Below are 21,471 nucleotides of genomic sequence, written 5' to 3' on the forward strand. Positions count from 1 at the left end.
TGTAGTGAAAAACGCTTTCTGTTTTTCACTATTATAAACAATTCTCCAAACTTTCTTGAACAGAGATCTGTGCTTTTGAACTTTTCGATCCACGTGTGGAGTATACGTTGCTGGAGACCACTCTGGGTGTTTACAACTGTCCTGTAAAAAGCGATCGTCTCATACTGGTCCCTAATTTACTCCTGTCCCGTGGCTCTGACAGCCCTTGGTTCTGGAGGGTGGGAATTTGAGAGCAGATCTACATTTTTGTCTCCCTCCCCTTCCTGAGTGTATAGACCTCCTTCATGCCCTGTCAGTCCGCTTTTTAAATTAATCAGTCAGCAAACATTATTGAGCCTGAAGTGTGTGAGCTGAGGCCAGGCTGGAAGGCAAAAGGAGAAGAGTCAGAAGGGACAATACCAGCGTTTTTGACCACTTAGCACACAGCGGGCGCCAAGGAGGCTAAGCTTTTCCAGCGTGGCAACAACCGCACAGAGTTGCTACCGTTACTATCCCCCCATTTTACAGATGGGAAAACCCGAGGCCCAAGGAGCGAAGCCACTTGGCCTACGGTCCCACACCCAGTGAAGGGCAGAGTAGGCACTGAAACCCAGGCGGTCCGAGCCCCGAACCTGTACTCTGGTCACAGCCGAGCCGCCTCGTGACCGCCACTCCGGCAGCGGCGTTGGGGGTGAGGGTAAGGACTCTGCGGTCGGCCTGACCGGATTCAAACACTCGCCTCCTGGCTGCGTGAACTTGGACAAATCTCTGGGACTCCGTTTCACCTTCGGCAAACCCTGCCTCGCAGGGCTGTCGTGGGAACGAAAGGAGACGCTGGATGGGAACAGGCCAGGCCCGACGCTGGCGCACAGAGGCTCTCGCCGGTGACCATCCCTGTCCTCTACTTGCCAGGCGAGCTCGCAGTCCAGCCGCCAAGTTGGAAGGAGAGTTCGGCGGAGAGCTCTGAGCTCGGCTGCCGCCGCCTGGGGAGCCGGAGGTCCAGGCGTGTTTGCACAGACGTGCAAGGGTCTGCCTTGCTCGCTCCCTGCCTCTGCAACTAACCTCCTCTCCCATCGCCCCCAAAAGAAGGGTGGCTTTTGTGCTCCGAAGCTGAGTGCTCCGAGCCCCTCTCTTTCCTGCACCCCAGGAGGTGGACAGTGGAGAGGGCAGGAAGTCACCGGCGGGGAGACCCTTTCTGGCGTGCGGGTACAGAAATGTGGCGGAGGGCGCTCTTTTTTCTGCCCTTCAGGGGTCCGGATGGGGGAGGGGCTGGCTGTTGAGCAACTGCTCGGGAGACACTCCAGAAGCCGAGATGAACATATGCCTCTTTCTAACAATTGGCCTGGGAGCCATCCAATAGATGGAGGGCGGATCCGCCACCTCCCGGATCCGGAGCCTGCAACGGAGACGCCGCGGCCGTTTCCAGGAGGGCTGCGCCGCCGGCCGAGGCGGAGGGGCGCCCGGGGGCCCTAATTAGCGACGCACAGTGGGGGAGCCTCAGGCGAACGCTGGCACGGCTTCGGGGTGTATTTTGCAGGCCGACTCTGTGGGGTCTTACGGTCCCGTGAGATCCCGCCTCGCGTCGGAGGGCACGACCCACGATCCCCGGGCAAAGCGAGAAAGCGCAGCGACTGCGTGTGGGGTGCGGGTGTTACTGGGGTTGGGGTTGGGGCTGGGCGAGGGGAAGGAACGGAAGCGCGCCCGGCGGCCTGGGGGGGCCAGGGAATGGCTTCACCTGGCGTCCAGAGGACTCGCCGCAGCGTCCTCCACGTGTCAAGGAAGGGCCTTGACCTGTCCCTCTGTTTGCTGCCCACCTTTGTGTCAGTAAGCTGGTCAGTCCGTCAGCAAACAGAACTTTGTTCCAAGAGCAAATGCGAGGCACTTGGAAGGCAAAGGAAGAGAAGGGAAGAAAAAAGAAAAGAGAAGGGAAGAAAAAGAAGGGGGGGGCGGAAGGCAAATACCTTTAGGTCTTCAAACCCAATTAAGCAGACAGAATGCACACGCAGTGGAAATGCCGTCGTGACTTCCCCTCTGCCCACTTTTTTCTTAATAACAACACTTTTTTTTTAAAAAAAAGGGACGTTAAAAACACTAAACTAAGCAGTTGTCACTGAAAGGGTCAAAAAGCGGAGGATGACAGAGGTGTAGTCCCGGCGGCCTTCCTGTAGGAGGTGAGACGGGCGCTTCTTGGCCACAAGGAACACGAACCTCTGTCACATAAAGATTTATAAGATGACATCCCAAGCCGAGGCAGATCGTGTGATCTAAGTGAAATAACCCGGCCGCGCGAGGAGGCAGGAGGCATCCCGCGACCCCCGGGCCAGCCCTTCGGTCCGTGCCGCCGGGCCCCGCGCATCTCCGCACGGAGCCTCCCGCCAGCCTCCGCCCGCCCCGGGTGACCACGACACAATCCTTGGAAGCCAACCCGGCCCAGGCCTTCGAGGGAAGCCAGCGCTGGCCGCCGAGCAGGCCCTCAAGGAGGCTCTGCCTGGAAGCCGGCGACTTTCGCGGGAGGGAGGGGGGGACTCCAGCCCCGTCCCTTCCACCGGGGGGATGGCGCGGCCCCAGGGGCAGACGGCCGCGCAGAGGACCGGAGTCGGGCCCCGCGGGCACGGTCCCGGGTGCGGCCCCCTCCCCGGGCTCATTCACGGAGTCCACCGCGTACCCCCAACCCCCCGAAGCCCTCAGGCCACCCGCTCGATTTAGGTCAGGAAGCAGACACAGCTCTCCTTCGCCTCAGCGAAATTACTAAGTGGAATTTATTGGGCAAGTCCATGCAGGGCGGTGGGGAGAGACCGGAGCCCGCGGCCGGCCCCCGCCCGCCCTGCAAGCACCGGCGGCGGCCGGGAGCTCGCGGCCCGGGGCGCCCGCGGCCTGGGCCCGCCGGCGCCGGCCCGGGAGCCGCGGCCGGTCTCCGGCCCTGCCGCACCCGCGGGGCCGCTCGGACTCCGTTCCCCAGCCGGCCCTCCGCTTTCACACGATCCGCGGTGACTGCACCAGCTCGAGCGCCTTTAAAGGGCCACACACGCCAGCCGCCGCTGTAAAGTGTTCCCAGCGGCACGGTTGCAGCAGGGGCTCCGCGGAGCTGCCGAGAGCAGCCTCGCTCCGCCCGCAGCCCGCCGGCGAAGGGGCGTCCCCGGCGGGGAGGAGGGCGGCCGGGGCAGGCGCAGCGCCGCTCTGGCCCTGGGTGAGTATCCAGTTCAGATTTTGCCACCAACTCGCCCACGAGCCAGGACATGTGCTAATAATGCCCTAAGCCGGTTATAAAGACGTGGAAATTGGGGGGAGAGAGAAAACGGGGGGAGAGGGTCTGTCCTTCCTGGGATTCCTAGCCGAGGCCAGCCTGCTGCCGTGTGCATGTGCGTCAGGGCTCTCCGGGCGGCAATGGGGGCTTGAGAGCTGGGTCCCCCGCGCCGGGAGGGGAGCGCGGTGGCCGCCGCCGCCACCGCCACCGCCCCGGAGTCAGGCGCCGAAGCTGCGGGCGGGCGGGCGGGCGGGCGAGCACGGGCACGGGCGCGGGCCGGGGCCGCTCGGCGCGGCACGGTGCGGTGCGGCGGCGGCGGCGGCGCGGCGCGGCGGTGCGGGCTTTTCCCAGGCGCCCCGGGGTCGGGTGGCACTGAGCGCGAGCGGCTGGCGGCGGCGGCGTGCGTGCCAGGGGCTGGGGGCTCCGCCGCTCCGCCCGCGGCTCACCGGGCTCCGCGCTTCCCTCTCTCCAGGGCAGGCGGCTTCACGGAGGTAAGGCGGGCCGCCGGGCAGGGCGCTGGGCTGGGCGGCGGGGCCGGGGAGTCCCGGCGAGCGCGCGGCGGACAGGCGAGCCGGGGGCTCCGGGGGGACTTCTTTTCCGTTTGCAAGCTGCTCCGCTGGGGGCGGGGGGACCGCCGGCCGCCCGGCCGCGAGCGGGTTCGCCGGGCCGGGCGCCCGCCTCTCCGGGGAGACGGCAGCACCGCTTCCCCCCGGCGCCCGCGCTTTCTGCAGCTTGGCCCCCAGCGACTTTGCTAGGCGCCCGGTCCGCATCTGGACGCCCCGGCTCCGGGGCTGCACAGAGCTCGGGTCTCCTCCGGGCCGGGCTCAGCGGCAGCGCGGGCTGGAAGTTAGCGAATTTGGGCAACTTGCCTCTCGCACGCAGTCGCCCCCCGCCCCCCCGCCCCCGCGCACGCCCACACGGCCACGCACGCCCACACGCACACCCCTCTGCCTATAAACGGCCGAGCGCCGCGGGGCCGGGCCGTGCACGGAGCCCCTGCCTCGCCGAGCGCCGCGCTTGGAGTCGGAGGGACGTGGCTGCGAACCCCGGCTCCGCCACTTTCTAGCGCTGTGACCTTGGGCAAGTTCCCCAACCTCTCGGAGCCTCCGTCCCCGTCTGGTAGCGGGACGGAGCCCGGGCCCCAGGCGGCTTGGCTGGGTGGGGGAGGCTCTGCCCGCGGCCGCGTCGCCTGCCCGGCGGGCGCTCAGTAAGTGTTGCTGAGGCGCCCGAGTGGCCGCCGCCGGTGCCGGAGTGCGTCCCCGCACGCGGCCACGGCGCGGGGCCCCAAACTCACCGCCGGGGCCGGAGCCCGCGCGCCCCCCGCCCCCCGCCCGTGCCCGCGGTGTCCGCGATCCGCTCCGGACGCGGCACTTGCGGCCACGGACGCCCGGGGGCCCCGGGGGCCCGGCGCGCGCCCACGGCCAGGGATGCCGCGGTGGCCCCCGGCTCCGGCGGCTCCACCTGGGACGCGGCGAGGCGCGCAGCCGGGCCGTCGGCAAACAACGGGCCTTTAGTTTTCAGGTGGCGGAACTGACCGCGTCCAGCCAAGCCGCCGTACTGTTGGGATTTTTAAATTTCTCCTGAGTGAGAAAATAGCAATCGAGATGGAGCCATCCGGTTGGTGCCATTTTAACTTTTGGTCCCCAGCAGGTCCAGGACGAGCCCCCCCCACCTGCCTCCCCTTCTTTCTTCTTCCCCGCCCTCCCCACCCCATCTAGACGGGGGCGGGGGGAGGCAGCCGGGCCACGGGAAGGTCTGGAGCGAAGGGCGGGCGGCGGGACCGGGAGCCGGTGGCCGGTGGCCGGGCCCGCGCGGCCCCCGCGGGCGAGGCGGCACTTGTTGCTCCGCAGCGCTCAGCCGGCGGCCGGGAGAGCGAGCGGGCCGGGACGTTCCCGCGCCGCCAAGTTTTTTCCCTTGGAACGGGCTGCGCGACGGAGTGGGGACAGAGAATCGGGGGAGCAGGGACACGGATTCGCATCGAAACCCGACCGCCTCTTCGGAAGGGTTCGGCAACACTTACTGAGCGCCTAACCGAGCACAGACCCGGGCCCCGGGCCCGGGCCGGGGCAGGTGGGGGGAGCGGTGACGGGAGCCGACAGTTCTGAGTGGGACCGGGGTCCCGTTGAGGGGAGCGGCCAGCCCGAAGGCGGGAGACTTGGTAAAACGCTCTTCCCGGGAGCTGGCATCAGGACACACGTGCTTTTTTCCCGGTTCTCGTTATTACCATTACTATTATTTTCCTCTCTCATTGCTGTTGTTGCTGTTTGTCCTTCCGTACCTGGAGGTGGAAAGGAGGAGGGCTGGGCAGGAACGGGAGAGATGGGCAGGGCGGCCTCTGGAAGAAGGACGTGGATTAGACTCCTTGTCTCGTGGTCACTGGCTTGTGACATTCCCCGGGTCCTCCGAGGAGGGAGGAGGGGCTCCAGTCAAGCTGGAGGGGTGCGGCCCACCCAGCGACTGGTGTTTTCCTCGTATTTCTCACCCCACTTCCTCCACGAAGATAAAGAAAGGTAGTAATTGGGCACTTTCTACAAGTGTCTGAGCAGATTCTTAATGAACCCTGCGGGCAGGGAGGTGTCAAGGAGCATTCTAGCCTGGTCGGAAAGATTAGAGACGCTTTTTCAGGTGCTAAGGATTCTCTGGGCGAGGAAGCATTTATAAATATGAAATTCGACATGTCTAATTCATCACGAAGGCTAGAATATAGGAGGCTTTAAAAAACACAAGCTTCTAGAAAAACAGCTAGAGAGTTTGCAGGTGAGGACATTTGTTACTTTCTGATTTGGGAGGGTTCTTTTCCTCCCGTCCCCTTAGCCTTTGCTGCTTGAGCGAAGGAATTACTTCTCGGGGGTCTTGAATCGTTGCAGGTGGGACTTGGGCAGGCCAGGCCTTCTGGCATAAGAGCTCCACCTCGGCCACCTGATGGGAGGGCCTTGAATCCCTACTTGCCTCCTGCAGGAAGAATTCGGCCCACCTGCCTGGGCAGATGGGCGTGGCCTGTCTCAGAGCAGGTGTCCAGGAAAGCCCCCTTGCCTCCTGCTAGCTCTGGAGGGGACTTGAGACAGGAAGGAAACTGCGACCTTCCTAGCCCCTGACCCAAGGTTCAGGAGCTCCCTGACCGTCCGCTTTGGGGACTGACTGCTTCTCTGCGCTGCACCCTGCAGCTCTCAGGGTCCACTTCACTCTGCTCCTCCAGTCCGGGCGGGGGAGGCCCCAGCTCTCCAGCTCCGATGCTCGCGGCTCACTTAGGGACATGTCTGCCTTCAGAATCGGGAACAGTACCCCCTGCCCCCCCCACACACACACACACTAACACTCGGGGCTCCGAAGTCACTGGCGTGAGGAAAGGTGGCGTCGCGTCCCCTCTTGGCGATGCGAGTAGCTGGCTGAACCTTGCACCTTTCCTGCGTCGGGCAAAAGTTCCACCTTGACTGCCTCCCTCGCTCAGGCGGTCCCTGGTCTGGCTGGATCTCTCGTCACCACCCGTACCTCGGTCAGTGACGTCTTCGCCCTCTTCCTCTCTCACGTACAGCGCAACCGCCGCAGCTGGCAGCGTCACCTCCCACCAACTCGTCCAACTTCTGCCAAGGCTCTGAGATGCCAACGATGTCGAGGCCTGCACCTGATGTCAAGGGTGGCTCCTCACCTATGAAGGAGGTAACTTTCGACGTCTTCCAGTTGGAGTCACTGACGCACGGTCTGGGGTCTTGCGGTCGGCCTTCCTAGGTGTGGTGTCTGCTGTTCCTTAGCACAGAGGAGACGACAGGGCTTTCTCTGGGGACAGTGAGCATAGCTCCTGCCTAAAACAAGGGCATAGCGAACCCACTTGGCTTGTTGAAGGACGGCAGGGAGCAGAGGAGTAAATCACGCTGTCCGAAGGGTTCGCGTGGGCTGGGAGGAGGGACCGTGAGATCGCGCCTTATTAGAAAGCTCAGGTGGCGGGACGGAAATGCAAGCAGCAAAGCCACTTAGGATGGCAGGTGCCCGGCACAAGGACTCAGCTGTGAGCTCAGCGCTCAGAGCCCTGGACGCAAAACAGTGCTCGGGCTGGGAGCCGAACTGCCCAGGGGACCTTCTTGCTGCTTCCCCCCGCCCAGCCTCAGGAGCGTGCTGGGCCGGGAGCTATGCTGTGCCTCCCTGTCTTCTAGGATGCCACCGAGGAGATGAACTCTCTGGCCTACTCGAACCTGGGCGTGAAGGATCGCAAAGCAGTAGCCACTCTGCACTACCCCGGGGCTGCCTCGAACGGCACCAAGGCTGATGGGGCTGCCAGCGGTCCCTCGGGACCTTCATCTCCTACGAGCACCTCTCCCACTAAACCCCCACCCTTAAACCTGAACCCCGCCCCTCACCTGCTGGCTAGTATGCAGCTGCAGAAACTTAACAACCAGTATCATGGGGCGGCCGCCGCCACTCCAGGCCAACCCGTCCAAGCCGCGGAGGCGGGGCCCCTTCAAAACTGGGGCTTAGGGGCTCAGGCGGGAGGGGCGGGGTCAGGCTCTCCCCCTGCCGGTGCCCAGAGCCCTGCTATCATCGATTCGGACCCGGTGGATGAGGAGGTGCTGATGTCGCTGGTGGTGGAGCTGGGACTGGACCGGGCCAACGAGCTTCCGGAGCTGTGGCTAGGGCAGAATGAGTTTGACTTCACCGCAGACTTTCCGTCTGGCTGCTGATGCCAACTGTCCCTAAAGATGGAGGAATAAAGCCACCGATTCTGTTGTAAATAAAAATAAAAAGCTACTTACAGAGACATGTGCCGTCTGGAGGTGTTCTTCACTCGTCTGACACCCTCTTAGCAGGCCCGCAGTGGGGCCGTGGGTGGGCACTGCGAGGGAGCTGGGCGTGTTGGGTGGGATGGGGAGGGCTGCGGAGGGCTACGGGCACTGCGTGCCAAATTCCTGCCGCCACCTCCGCCGCCACAGCAGTTGTCTCTTGAGCCCGAGGACCTAGCCTCGTCGCCTTCCGGAACGCGGGAATGCTGTCCTGTTCCATGGTGGGATACAGGGGCTGGAGGTGGGGAGGGTGTGCGTTCTCAGAAGAAAGACATCCAGATTCTGCCTCGGTCTCCAAGTCTAAACAGTCACCCACCCTCTCTCTAGCCCCCCAGTCCAACTGACCATTAAGGCCACCCCTTTGCGCTCTTGCCTCTGAACGACAGAACTAAGAAGGATCCTATGGCCTGGGAGCTCAGGTTTCTATGGAAAATTACAAAACCTACAGACTCCCACCATTAAACTGCGATTCTGGTGCCTTCAAGTCACTCAGTCGTTCAATCCCTCCCTCCAAGCCTGGGACACTCCGGGCTGGTCTGAGTGTCCCCTGACTGGCCCCCTGGCCCACCCTGGATGGAGACATGCTGTTTCTTTGGGCTATCCTCTGCATCTTAACAAACACAGGTCAGGGCCGGGCTTGACAAGTTTGATGGGGACATAGTGATTAGATTAACTGCTGAGGAGGCAGTGGCTTCAGAAGCATGCCAAGTGGCAAGACAGTATAGCCTTATAACTATCATGGCCTTGGGGACCCGATCTAGCCCCGTCGTCACGCTTATACAACCCAAGGGTCTCTACCCACACTTCACACCCCTTGGCCATAGTGAAAATGGCTTGAATCTGCTGCTCAGGACTCGCGTGAGGCCTGTTCCACAGCAAGCGTCTCCGAGGGAGCCTGCAGGCAGAGGTCACGCACTGGCCCTGGCACTCCCTGAGAACCTGCTCGGGGCCAGGCAGTCTGCTGGGCATGGGGGTGTGAATTAGATACACTTTGTACCTTGAGGGGTTGCTCATCTAGAAAGAGAAAGACAGGCACCAACAAATGACACAGTATCACCCATGAGACGTGGGGATGGTACTACATGACCCCAGAAAAGGAAGCGGCTCCATTGGCCCCGGGGGAGTCTGGGGATGACTTCCTGGTACTGAACTGGTTCATCTGTTTGTTTTTATATCTCACGGTAGTAAGTACATGATGCAACCTCATTGTGAAAAGTAGAAACTTTACAGATAAGGTTAAACCTTTTGACCAAGTCTCCCCCTCAATCTTGATCACCTTTGACCCTGCACAGACGTAGCAACTGCTTATCTATTTGTGGTATATCCTCGCTGGCCTTGCCCTGTGCCTTTACACAAAGGTATCTACCCACAGAAACAATAAGGGTTTAAAATAAGACGACAGGCAGCCAAAGAGCAACGAGTGAGGGGGAAAGCTGTGAGGCAGGCCGGGGGCGCGGAGGCGGCCGCGGTGTAGACTGTTCTGTTTGAGGCCCGGAGAGAAGCACACCTTTCTCCTTCCTGTCGCCGGCCCCGTAGCTTGTGGGGAACCTCTGGAAGTCTGTAGCATAGCGAAGAATTAAGCAAGTTTGATTTTTAGAATGATCCCGCTGAAGGTGCACAGTTAGATTCATCTAAGGCTGCAAACAGGGACACGTGGGTTTCCGAAGGGCTGGTGACGCAGCGGTGGAAAAACGAAGAGGAAGGAATGGAAGCCTGGGAGCCGGAGGGGAGGACAGGGTGGCGGAGGCCTCGGGCGTGTGTGCCGGACAGGCCAGGGCAGGACCCGGGGAGGGGAGGGGGGAAGCTGCGGTCACCAGGTGGGTTTCCGAATCCGGACAGTCCGGCGACACAGGGCGAGCACTAAAGCAGAGTGGCGGGATGCGCGGGGGGCCTAGACCCCAAAAGGCTGGAGGGTTCCGGGGTCGCGTCCCTACTGGGGCCTCCACGAAACATGATTCTGGCCACGCGAAACAGTGGAGCAGGCCCCGACCTCTGGAGCCCCAGGGCGCAGGCCGCCTTCGGAATGTGGAGAAGCCCAAGCCAAGGGTCAGCGCCTCTGATGCGGGAGGGGCGGCCTGGGAATCATGGAGGTGACAGGGGTGTAGCTGGGAAGCAGATGGTGGCGAGGAATGGCCTGGGCATCCCCAGAGAAGACGATTCTGAATGAGGAGGGAGGGCAGAAACTTGCGCATGGCAATCCTGCCTCCTGGTGCGGGGGCCAGAAGTGTGGCCACCTGAGCAGCCTCGAGTCCAGAAGGAGAGAGGGGGAGAGAGGGCGAGAGGGAGAGAGAGAGGCAGGGAGAGGCCGGGCTGTGCCCAGCTGAGGAGTGGGAGGGCATGGAGCACTGACCGTTGATTGCTGGAGAAGGCCCAGCAGGGCGGGCATGTCACACGGCACAAGGGTCCCAGGTGCACGCCTGGTAAAAGACGCAGCCTGGGAGTGGGTGTCCATGTGTGACCAAGAGCGCCTCCTAGAGACCAGGCACTGTGCTGCTCCCTGGGGACCAGTTAGGCGCCCCTGTGGCTGCTCTCCAGGGACTCCCAGTCCAGTGGTGGAGTCAGCCATAGTCATGAGGGATAAATTGGATTTCCATAAGGCAGTGATGCTGGCGGGGAGCGGACAGAGGGGACCGCATGGCCTTCAGCACAGGGTGCAACTGGAGCACAAATAAAAAGATCAAATCTGGGCTTGGTGTAAACCAGAAACGAGCGATACCATAAAAAAAGGCCCACGGCCTTTTCAGGGAAGGGTGGAAAAGCCAGCAGCTTGATTTCCCTGAAGGGCAGAGAGCTGAGAGAAGATTTAAGATACAATCAGATCTCTACTTTATCCCGCGCAAGGGGAACCTATCATCCCACAAACGCGGACCGAGCACCTACGATGTACCAGCCTCACGCTAAGCGCTGCAAACATGTGGCGAGCACGTTGCCCTTTAAGAAGTTTAGCAAGGAGAGAGCCAACGGCGAAGTAATCACAGATAATTACAATTAGCAATCATGGGACATGAAGGGAAGAAAAGCTACAGGTGCTGTGAGATTGCGTAATGGGGACTTAATGTCAATCATAGTACATGGGGTACGGTTTTGAACGGTGGGGTTGTGGTCAGACCTTGCATGAGGAAAATGAAACAGGCTACAGTGTGCATGGCAGATTGAAATGATGGTGGCGCTAGAAAGGTGTCACAGCGGTCCAGGCCAGAAGTAATAAACACAGGACATCAGTCTATGATGAAAAGGTAGCATTTCAACGGGGAGTTGTTCACTGAGTACGGGGTTTGCAAGTTAAGGTCTAGAGATGTGTTGAACAGCGGTGTAAATAACTTAACACTACCGAATTGTACACTTAAAATAGTTCACGTGGTACATTTCGTGTTATATGTTTTTTAAACCACAATTTTTATAAAATACCATTTCAAAGTAGGTAATGATGGACTATTCAATAAGTGCTTTGGGATGACTGGATACACTATCTCACTCTTTACACAAAAATAAATCCCAGTTGGACCAAAGATTTTAAACTAAAAAATGAAACCATAAAAGTACTGGAAGAAAATACGGAGGGATTTAAAAAGAATATCTTGAAATGAGGAGGACTTGCCAAGAATGACACAAAACCCACAAGCTATGGAAGAGATCGATGTATTCGACTACATAAGAAAAAAAAAAGCATGGCAAAAAATACCATAAAAAAGGCAAAGTCAAAGAAAAAACAATAATCTGGGGAAAATGTCTGCAACCCACGGTGAAAACGAAAACAGCTGTTACGAATCAACATGTCGAAGACCACCAGCCCGCCACAAAAAAAAATGAGCAAATAATATCAACGAATAATATAAAAACGAAACACGGAAAAATAAATTCAAATGGCTTTAAAACTTATCAAAAGATGCTCGAATTCACTCATGCTAAAATAGTATTTTAAAATTATATTAGGGGTCTTCTGGTTCCAGAACGAGCTGATATAGACACAATTCCCCCCGCTCCTCTCCTTCAAATACAAATATATTCTCTAGAAATTATTCAACGGACAATGACGAAAGGACTGTGAATGCAAGAAAGGACAAGGTGGGCTGGCTAGGAACTTCAGGGCTTGAGGAATGACAAAATGGCGAGTTTCCTTGGTTTCCTTTTTATTTCCCATATACCCCTACACCGGGTACCAAAGAGGCCTGCAAGCCAAACCACAACACACACACACACACACACACACACACACACGCATTGACACACACGATAATAATGACACACGCACACACACACACACTGACTGGCAAAGGGGAAGCCCAACAGAGACCTAGTCGGAGAGGGGCCATGCCCTGTTCCACAACCAGAACCCCAGAGGGTGACCCGATCTCCTTGCAGCAGCAAAGCCCTGAGCTGTCTCAGTCCCCACTCCAGAACAGGGACACCAGCAGGCAGCCTGATCCGCCTGCGGCGGCAGCAGCAGCAAAGCCCCATATCTCCCCACGGTCCACCGAGTGACATAAGGAGACCCAGACGAGGTGGCTTCAACAACCTCTGCGTTCCTCAGAAGATCCCAGCAAAAATGAGCAGCTCAGGGAAGTGCCCTCTGCCCCTGCAGACAGCACCAGCAAGGATGGAGGGGGAGCCAGAGGGACAGCAGAAGGATGACACAGACCAAAATGACACTACGATGGCTTGGGAAGTTAAACTATGATTGGAACTGCAAGCGACGGGAGATGTGAACGTACATGCTAAACCCAATCGGGGTGACTGCTGCTCAAGCAGAGGATGAAATGGGATCGGGAGTGCCCTAACACAACCGAAATGTCTAGGATACCACAAGAAACCACTCACTATGACAAGAGCCAGGAAAACCACAGTTTGATGAAAAAAAGACAATCACCTGACACCAAGACCAAGCTGAACGGATGCTGGAATTACCTGACAAGGGTTTTAAAGCAGCCATCGGAAAAATGCTTCAACAAGAAATTACAAATTCACTCGAAATAAATGAAAAATTGAAAATCTCAACAAAAATATAGAAGTGAAAAAACGGCTAAATGCAAATTATGGAATGAAAAAAGCAACCGAAGTAAGTAACTCACTGGATAGAGTCAATAATACAGTGGAGATGACAGAGGACAGAATCAGAGAATTTGAAGACAGATCAATAGAATTTAGTCAATCTGAACTCGCTTGAATACCATTAAGTTGTGATAAGTTACATACGTTTATGATAACACTACCTAGAGCAAGCACTACGAAAACTATACAAATATACCCAGAATCATTACAAATAAATCTAATATAGAACTCTAAAATGTGTTCGAGTAACTCACATGAAGGCAAGCAAAGTTAAACAAAAGAATGAGAAACAGAAAACAAATAATGAAATGTCAGGCTTAAGCCCTGACATATCAATAATTACCTTAAATATAAATGGACTAAATATGCCCATTAAAAGAAAAAGATAGAGTGGATTTAAAAAAACACAATCCAACTCTATGCTGTCTGCCAGACGCTCGCTTCAAACAGCAATATAAGTCAGTTGAAAATAAAAGACTGAAAAAAGATATATTGTGCAAACATTAATTTAAAAACAGAAAAACTACAACAGGAGAGCCTATATTAATATCAGATAAAGTAGACCTCAGAGCAAAGAAAATTACTTGGGACAAAGAGGGACATTACATTATGTGAAAAAGATCAATCAGAGAAGGTACAGCCATCCTAAACGTGGATGCACCGACAACAAAGCTTCAAAGAATGCTTCAAGGCAAAATACACAGGTCTGCAATGAGAGCTTCAGAGTTCAACGCGCTCTTTCAGCAACCAATAGAACAACTAGACAAATTCAGCACGGATATGGAAGAACTCATCAACACCATCAACCAAGAGGATCGAGTTGATATTTATACAACACTTCACCCAACTACAGAAAAACATATATTCTTTTCAAGTACTCATGGAACATTGACCGAGATAGGCCATAGTTTGGGTCATCAAACGAACCTTACTAAATGTAAAAGAATGGAAACCATACAGAGTGTGTTCTCTGGCTATGATACTGGAATCAAACTAAAAAACCAGTAACGTAAAGATAACGGGAAAATCTCCAAACGCTTGGAAACTAAACAACATACTTCTAAATAATTTATGGATCAAAAAGGAAGTCTCAAAGGAGAATTTTCAAACATACGTTGAACTAAATTAAAACGAGACTATGACATCAAAATGTGAGGGATGCTGCTGAAACAGACAGGGAAATTTATAGCACGAAATGTTTATATTAGAAAAAGAGGAACGGTCTCAAACCAGTGGTCTAAATTCCTACTGGAAGAGCCAAGCAAAGAAGAGCAAAATAAACCCAAACTAAGCAGAAAGATGAAAATAATAAAGAGAGGAGCAGAAGTCAATGAAATTGAAAACAGGAAAACAATGGAGAAAATCAATGAAACAAAAAGCTGATTCTTCAGAAAAAAATCAATAAAATCGACAACCCTCTAGCAAGACTGACACAAATAAAAAGAGAAAAAAAAAACACACAAATTACCAGTATCAGGAATGAAACGGTGTGTGGGGTGGGAGTGATAACACAACTGATTCTGCAGCTATTGAAGGGATGATAAGCAAATATCACAAACAACTTCAGGTTCATAAATTCAGTGTGGAAGAAAGGGACCAACTCCTCAAGATCCACAAGCTCCTGAAACTCTACCGCGATGAAATGGATCCTCTGAATAGTCCTACGACCATTAAACAAACCGCATTTGTATAATTAAACAGGTTCCACGAAAGAAACCTCCGGTTCCCGATTTTTTTCACTGAAGAATTTTACAAAGTATTCATGGCAGAATTAACACTGATTTTGCACGATGTCTTCCAGAAAATAGAGGAGGAAACTCCTCTTAAGTATTACCCAGATTCCAAAACCAGACAAAGGAGGAAAACTACAGACCAATATTTTTCCTGAACTTAGCTGCAAAAATTCTAACCAAAAATTTAGCAAATCCAATGCAATAATAGATAAAAAAAAAAGATACTACACCATGACCAAGTGGGATTTATTTCAGGTATGCAGGGTTGGTTCAACATTCAAAACTTAATCAGTGTAATTTCCCATACCGCCAGACTAAAGAAGAAAAAAACATATGTTCATATCAGTTGCTGCAGAAAAAGCGTTTAACAAAACCCGACACCAAATCATGATAAAAAAAAAAAACAACCTTAGAATATGAGGGTAAGCTAACCTCAGAAAGAGCTGCTTAAAAAAAAAAAAAAACCCCTGCATCTACCATCAAACTTAATGGAGATAAGCTAAATGCATTCTCTAAAATCAGGAACGAGACAAAGAAGACACGCTCTGATTCGGACATAGCCCTGAAGTCCCAGCCTACCTACAGTAAGGCAAGAAAAAAGAAAGAAAAGCATGTGCAGACCAGAAAGGAAGGAAGGAAGAGAGGGAGGAAGGAGGAGGAGGAAGGGAGAGAGAGAAGGAAGGAAGGAAGGAAGGAGGAAGGAAGGAAGGAAGGAAGGAAGAAGGAAGGAAGGAAGGAATAGCTGAAAGAAGCATGAAGGAAAAGGAAAGGAAAGGAAAGGAAAGAAGAAGGAAGGAAGGAAGGAAGGAAGGAAGGAAGGAAGGATGAAGGAATAGTTGAAGGAAGGAAGAAGGATGAAGGAAGGAAGAAAGAACGGTGTCCCTATTTGCAGATAGCATGATTGTCTACATAGAAAATCCCAAGAAATCTACAAAAATGCTCTGAAAACTAATAAGTGAATTCAGTAAGTTTGAAGGATACATACCACACAAAAAGGTATCAATCGCATTTTTATATACTGGCGATGGACATATGAAAACCGATACAATTTAAGACTTGATACAATTTATAATCGCTATACATATGTACTTAGGTAAAAGCCGGGTCAGGATCTGTATACTGAAAATTACAAGATGCTGATGAAAGAGATCAAAAGACACCTAAATTGACCTAGAAACTTAACGCAATTTCTATGAAAATTTCAGCAAGGATTTTTTTTACAGACGCAGTCACGCTTATTCCAAAATGTAGACGGAAAGGCCAAAGAACTGAAGTAGCTAAAACGATTTTGTTAGAGCAGAATAAACTGGGAAGAATCGCTCTAATCAACGTTAAGGCTTACGATATAGCTACAGTAATCGAGACAGTGTGGAAGGAGAGACACAGAAATCAGTGGAACAGAGAACTGACATCTAGACTCTCACAAATACAGCCCAATGAGTTTGACGAAGGTGAGAAAGCAATTTAAAGAAGGAGGCTGTAGCCTTCTCAAAGAACGCAGCTAGAGCAGCTGGACATCCATAGGCAACAAAGAAACAAACGAACAAACTTCTGCTCTGTGAAAGCCTATGTGAACAGGACGAAAAGACACACTATAGACCGGAAGGAAATACTTCCAAACTACATATCTGACAAAGGACTAGTATCCAGAATACATAAAAAGTTCTCAAAACTAGCCTATGTGAAAAAATTTCCAAACCCAACAGTAAAACAAACAAACAAACAAACAAACGATCCAATTAGAAAATGGGCAAAAGAAATGCACAGACGTTTCAGTGAAGAGGAGATGCAGATGGCAAATAAACACATGAAAAGATGGTCAGCATCATTAGCCATTAGAGAAATGAAAAATGATAACTACAACGAGATGATGCTAACACATCTATCAGAATGGCTAAAAGGAAAAAAAACAGTGATGATCCCAGATGCTGACAAGGATACAGAGAAACTGTATCTCTCACACACTGCCGGTGGGATGTGAAATGTTACAGCCACTGTGGCACAGAATATGGCAGTTTTAATCTAAGTAAACATGCACTTATCATACAACCCAGCGATCGCAGTCTTGGGCATTTGCCTCAGAGAAATGAAAAAGTATGTCCACGCAAAAACCTGCGCACAAATGTTCCCAGCAGACTTATTCCTCAGAGCCCCAAACAGCTTAGATGTGCTTCTGAGGAACGACGTGGATTGCGCTCGGTGGAAAACAGCTCAGCTCTAAAGGATACATATTGCATGATTCCGTGCATATACCATCCATGAAATAACATAATTATAGAAATGGAAAACAAATCATGGGAGGCTAAACTGTCAAGAGCATAGACGACATGGAATTAGATTGGCTTCTAAACCTGGCTTCAGCAAGCGCTAGCGGGAGTTTGGTTAAATTGCTTAATGTCTCTGAGCCTTCATTTCCTTGTGCATAAACTGATTTTTATTCATTTATTCAATCAGTCAACAAGCCCTCCGTTTCAGGTATTAAGGATAGCAGTAAACAAGACATCCAAAATCTTTGCCCTCATAGAACTGATGTTTGGGGGGAGCAATAAACAAAGACACAAATTAACATATCAGCAGAGATCTGCTATAAGGAAGAATAAAGGGAGGTGAGGTAATTAGCACTATGCTAGTACTAAGTGTTCAAAACATATCACTCGTTAGCCCCTTATCAGAGGCATTGTTCGCAAATACCTTCTCCCATTCTGTTGTTGCCTTTTCGGTTTCGTTAATGGCAAAGCAAACTAACTTACAGATACACACAAGAAAGGGCAAAGGGCTCTCCTGGAGGCCAAGGGAGGAGGGTGAAGGATGAAGAAGGTACAGGGGCTCAAACTTATGGTGACTAGACTGGGCGGTCAGCACACCCTGGAATACACATGACACATTATCGAATCGTACACTTGAAACTTGTAGAATCTTATTAACCTACGTCACCCCCATAAACTTAATTGTACGTGTATAAGTTGTCGTTACACGTTGTTATTCATCGTCAGAAAAAAATGCTATTTGTAAAGATTGAAGTGCTAGTAAGGGTGAAGGAAATTGAATACTCTCATACACAATTGGAGGCTAATTTGGCCAGTCTTTTAAAAAGAAAAATGCGCATGGGAACTGAACCCTGGAGCCCAGCTGTCTAAATTCCAGCCCTGGCTTAGCTGTTCCCTAGCTGTGTGACCTTTGGTAAGTTATTTATCCTCTCTGTGCCTTGGTTTCCTCGTCCATAAAACAAAAACAAACATGGAGTTGTGCGGATCGAGTGAAGCCATGTGTGTAAAGCATTTAGAACAATGGTCAGCGTGTAATAAGTGTTTTATACGTGTCTGTCGCATAAATTCCACGTCTCAGTATCTCCCCGGGGAAATACACGAGCAGCAAAAGCAGATCCACCGGTGCTCACCTACAGCGTTGTTTATAGCAGTAGAAAAAGTAGAAACTAACCAAACGTGCATCAATTAGCCGGCAGTGGAACAAAGTGAGGTGGGTGGTTACATTCTGACAAGGAAAGATCTCTGAGAGATGCTGTTATGTACCAAGAGCCAGATTCGGAATGATACGTATGTGACCATCTCGTAAACGAAACACGCAACATTTTATATACATCTATACGGCTGCTGTTTTTTCCCCCAGTCGAACATAACAAGTGTTGGTGAAGATACGGAGAACTTTGGAACCCTCGTCTACCTATTTATTCTATTTATCTTAAACGGCCCCATTGCCGGTCAGAATGGAAAATGGTGCAGCCGCTGCGGAAAACGACTGAGCAGCTCCTTAAAAAGTTAGGCGTAGAATCACTGTGTGATGCAGCAGTGTCCACACTAGTCAGAAGGTGGAAACGATCCAAGTGTCCACCGACACGTGACTAGATAACACCGTGTTTCCCTGCAATGGAATGTTATTCGGACTTAAAAAGGAGTGAAATCGTGACCAGGGCTACGATATAGATGAACCTGGAAAACATTATGCTAAGCGAAATAAGCCAGATACGAAAGGACAGATATTATATGATTCCACTTATATGAGATACCTAGAAGAATAGGCACATTCACGCGGGGACAAAGTGGGACAGAGGTCGCCAGGGGCTGGGGCAGGGGGAAATGGTGAACTATTGTTTAATGGGTTTCTGTTTGGAAAGATGAAAACGATAGGTTTTATGTGATATATGTTTTCTTACAATGAAAAACTGACCTTAACAGGTGTTGGTGGGCACGTGGAACAATTGGAAGTCTCACACACCGTTAATGGGAACGTAAAAGAATACAGTCACTCTGGACAACGGATTGGCAATTTTGAAAAAAATGTAAACAAACGTACCACACGACGTAGCCATTCCACACGTAGGTATTATCCAAGAGAAATGAAAACATTTGTCCACAAAAGATACTGGACAAAAATGAGTAAGTATTGTCAATTTTCCATTCACTTAAAACTTTAAAAAATGCGAATGAATAAACAGCGACTGAAAGCATATCAGCGGAGGGAGGTTTGGAGCGAGGGGTTACGAATGGACATGAGGAGGCCTTTGGGGGTGATGGACGTGTTCGTTTTGTGATGGCTCTGTCGGGTGCACGCAAACGTCATAATTAGTCCAATCGTGTGCTTTACATACGTGTCATTTGTTGTCTATCGCTTATTCCTCAATAAAGCTGTTTAAAGACTAAGTTTAAGGAGGGAGTAGCCAGGAGCATTTGAGAGCTCGCTTCCCAGCATGCCATCAGCTTGGCTCAAATAAACTCAAACTCTGACCCTTGCAGCAGACTGAGGAGTAAGCCTCCATATCCCTATTTTGCAGATAAGGAGCTCGGGATTCAGAGAGGTGAAGCCACTTGCTCAAGGGCACAGGGAGACAGATTCAAATGGTGTGAAATGGAGGAGTGGGCCACGCCGGTCCATTGATTGCTGACAAAAAGTCAATTCGGGAATACAAGGCGTGGAAGGGCTACTCCCACGAAACGGCAGAGAAGAGAAAGATCGGTCCATATATTATAGTGAGAGAATCGGTCAGCCGTTTGAAGAAAAATAGAATTTTCCCTGTCTACCTATTTATTCTATTTATCTTAAACAGCCCCAAGCCGATAAAGAATCAAATGTACGTTATTAAATAGGATTGAGTATCTGGCAGATCTCTGAACCTATGGAAGCCTCCTAAGCTCTGAATTGACAAGGAGTTACAGATTTGGCCACGTACAAATTTGAAACTTTGTATGTAGGAAAATATAACCAAAAGGAAAATAACCAAATGGTAAAAAAATATCTGCCTCAAGTATGACAGAAGACGAACCTCTACGGTGTGTAAAGCACTCATGCGAATCAATCAGAAAAACATGTCCCAAGGAGAAAAATGGGCAGAGACAGTCACACAACAGGAAATGGAACGAAGAAAAAAGCGAAGCTAAATGTACGACCTCGCTAGTGGTTTTTTAAGGCGCTACTTCAAACAATTAGATTAGTGAACAGGAAAAGGAAGTGATGGCCAGGCCGGCCTGAGTACAGTAAAATTGCAAGGATCCTCTGAGAGAAGGGTTTCGGGGGTGTGCATCGCTACTGTCGAAGTGCTGGGATTTGACGCGGGGCTCCCTCCCCAACGCTTCTGCCAACCTCTCCCCTGCACCGAACACAGAGGCGCTAGTTGTCCCAGATGCGGGTCTGCAGCCCGGGTCACGCACCCAAGCTCAGATCTATGTCTACAGATGGCTGCGGCCCCGCGCCACATAGCAAGCATGGCAGTGAGCGCACCGCTGAGTTACCAAGCCAGACACCTGGGAATCAGCCTGTGCCTCACCCCTGCACATGCGTCATTTCCGGTCAGACCCTGCCAAAGCTCCTGGGTCTGGCCCTTCTGTGTCTTGCTTGTAATGTTGAAATAGCCCTGACCCCTCACTTCCAAGCCACTCACACGGCCTTCAAAGCGTTCTATAAGGAGCAGAGTTATCTTTCCAAAGCACAAAGCTGATACCGTCCTCCTTAAAATCTTTCAATGGCTTCCCACTATCTACCTCCATGCTAAAGTCCAAGGATGTCAAGATTTTAGCACCTCCCCGTGTTCCAAAGTGCCTCGCCACCATCTTTCCTCTGATGAGCTTCTCCTGGCTTTCCGCCCCTCCCCCCAGCCCGCCTCTCCCATTGTAATGTGCATTCCTTGAGAGCGGAACTAGATCTTAATCATCTCTGCATGGGTTCGTAATACAGAGTTTGACACAGAGTAGGCACTCAGCAAGTGTGGGGTGACGGAATGGATTGATTCTAAGGAAATCATTCGACTGAAGGGAAGAGCCACGTGAAGGAAACCGTTCACCGTGGCAACATTTCATAATAAAGCAGAAGTACAGAAAACTCAATGTTGAACAATAGAGAACTTTTTATTAATTGTGGGACATCCATTTAATGGAATGTGATGCAGCTGTTAAAATACTAATTATGAAGATCATGCAGCAACTGAGAAAGTGTTTGTAATATAATAAAAGCGGAATGGAACACGGTCTGTATCCTAGAATTAAAATTATGTAAAAGTATGCACGCACACAAACTGATCAGAATGAAAACAGGAACAGGAACAAATGAATACGGATGATGTGTTTAGGGTGCTCGGGGAGGTACTGTTTGTGATTGTCTTAGTTTTTCCCAAATTCCCTTTATTGTTCTTAGAATGTCATTTGTGCTTAAATATGAATTGACAGAGGAAAAAAATATATACCGA

General features: G+C 52.0%; 1 protein-coding gene across 9 annotated transcripts; it reads left to right on the forward strand.

Moving 5' to 3' along the window:
* The first annotated feature begins 3,025 nt into the window (after window positions 1–3,025).
* On the forward strand, window positions 3,026–7,975 carry CITED1 (Cbp/p300 interacting transactivator with Glu/Asp rich carboxy-terminal domain 1). Of its 9 annotated transcripts, XM_039841654.1 has the most exons (5): window positions 3,242–3,338; window positions 3,696–3,714; window positions 4,738–4,840; window positions 6,756–6,880; window positions 7,372–7,975. In XM_039841654.1, coding segments are annotated over exons 1-5 (774 nt in total). In that variant the 5' UTR covers window positions 3,242–3,336; the 3' UTR covers window positions 7,897–7,975. The 9 variants fall into 9 exon arrangements, with proteins under 9 accessions (XP_039697595.1, XP_039697593.1, XP_039697588.1 ...); XM_039841656.1 differs by lacking the exon at window positions 3,696–3,714 and having other exon boundaries at window positions 3,244–3,338; window positions 7,372–7,973; XM_039841657.1 differs by lacking the exon at window positions 3,696–3,714 and having other exon boundaries at window positions 3,246–3,338; window positions 4,745–4,840; window positions 7,372–7,973.
* Window positions 7,976–21,471: the final 13,496 nt, after the last annotated feature.

Source organism: Pteropus medius, unplaced genomic scaffold (assembly GCF_902729225.1).
Source record: "Pteropus medius unplaced genomic scaffold, Ma_sr-lr_union100, whole genome shotgun sequence".
Lineage (NCBI taxonomy): Eukaryota > Metazoa > Chordata > Mammalia > Chiroptera > Pteropodidae > Pteropus > Pteropus medius.

Coding starts and splice junctions, on each gene's coding strand:
- CITED1 (XM_039841654.1), top strand. Junction 4,841..6,755: donor AATCGAGATGGAGCCATCCG/GTTGGTGCCATT, acceptor TCTCACGTACAG/CGCAACCGCCGCAGCTGGCA. Junction 6,881..7,371: donor GCTCCTCACCTATGAAGGAG/GTAACTTTCGAC, acceptor CCTGTCTTCTAG/GATGCCACCGAGGAGATGAA.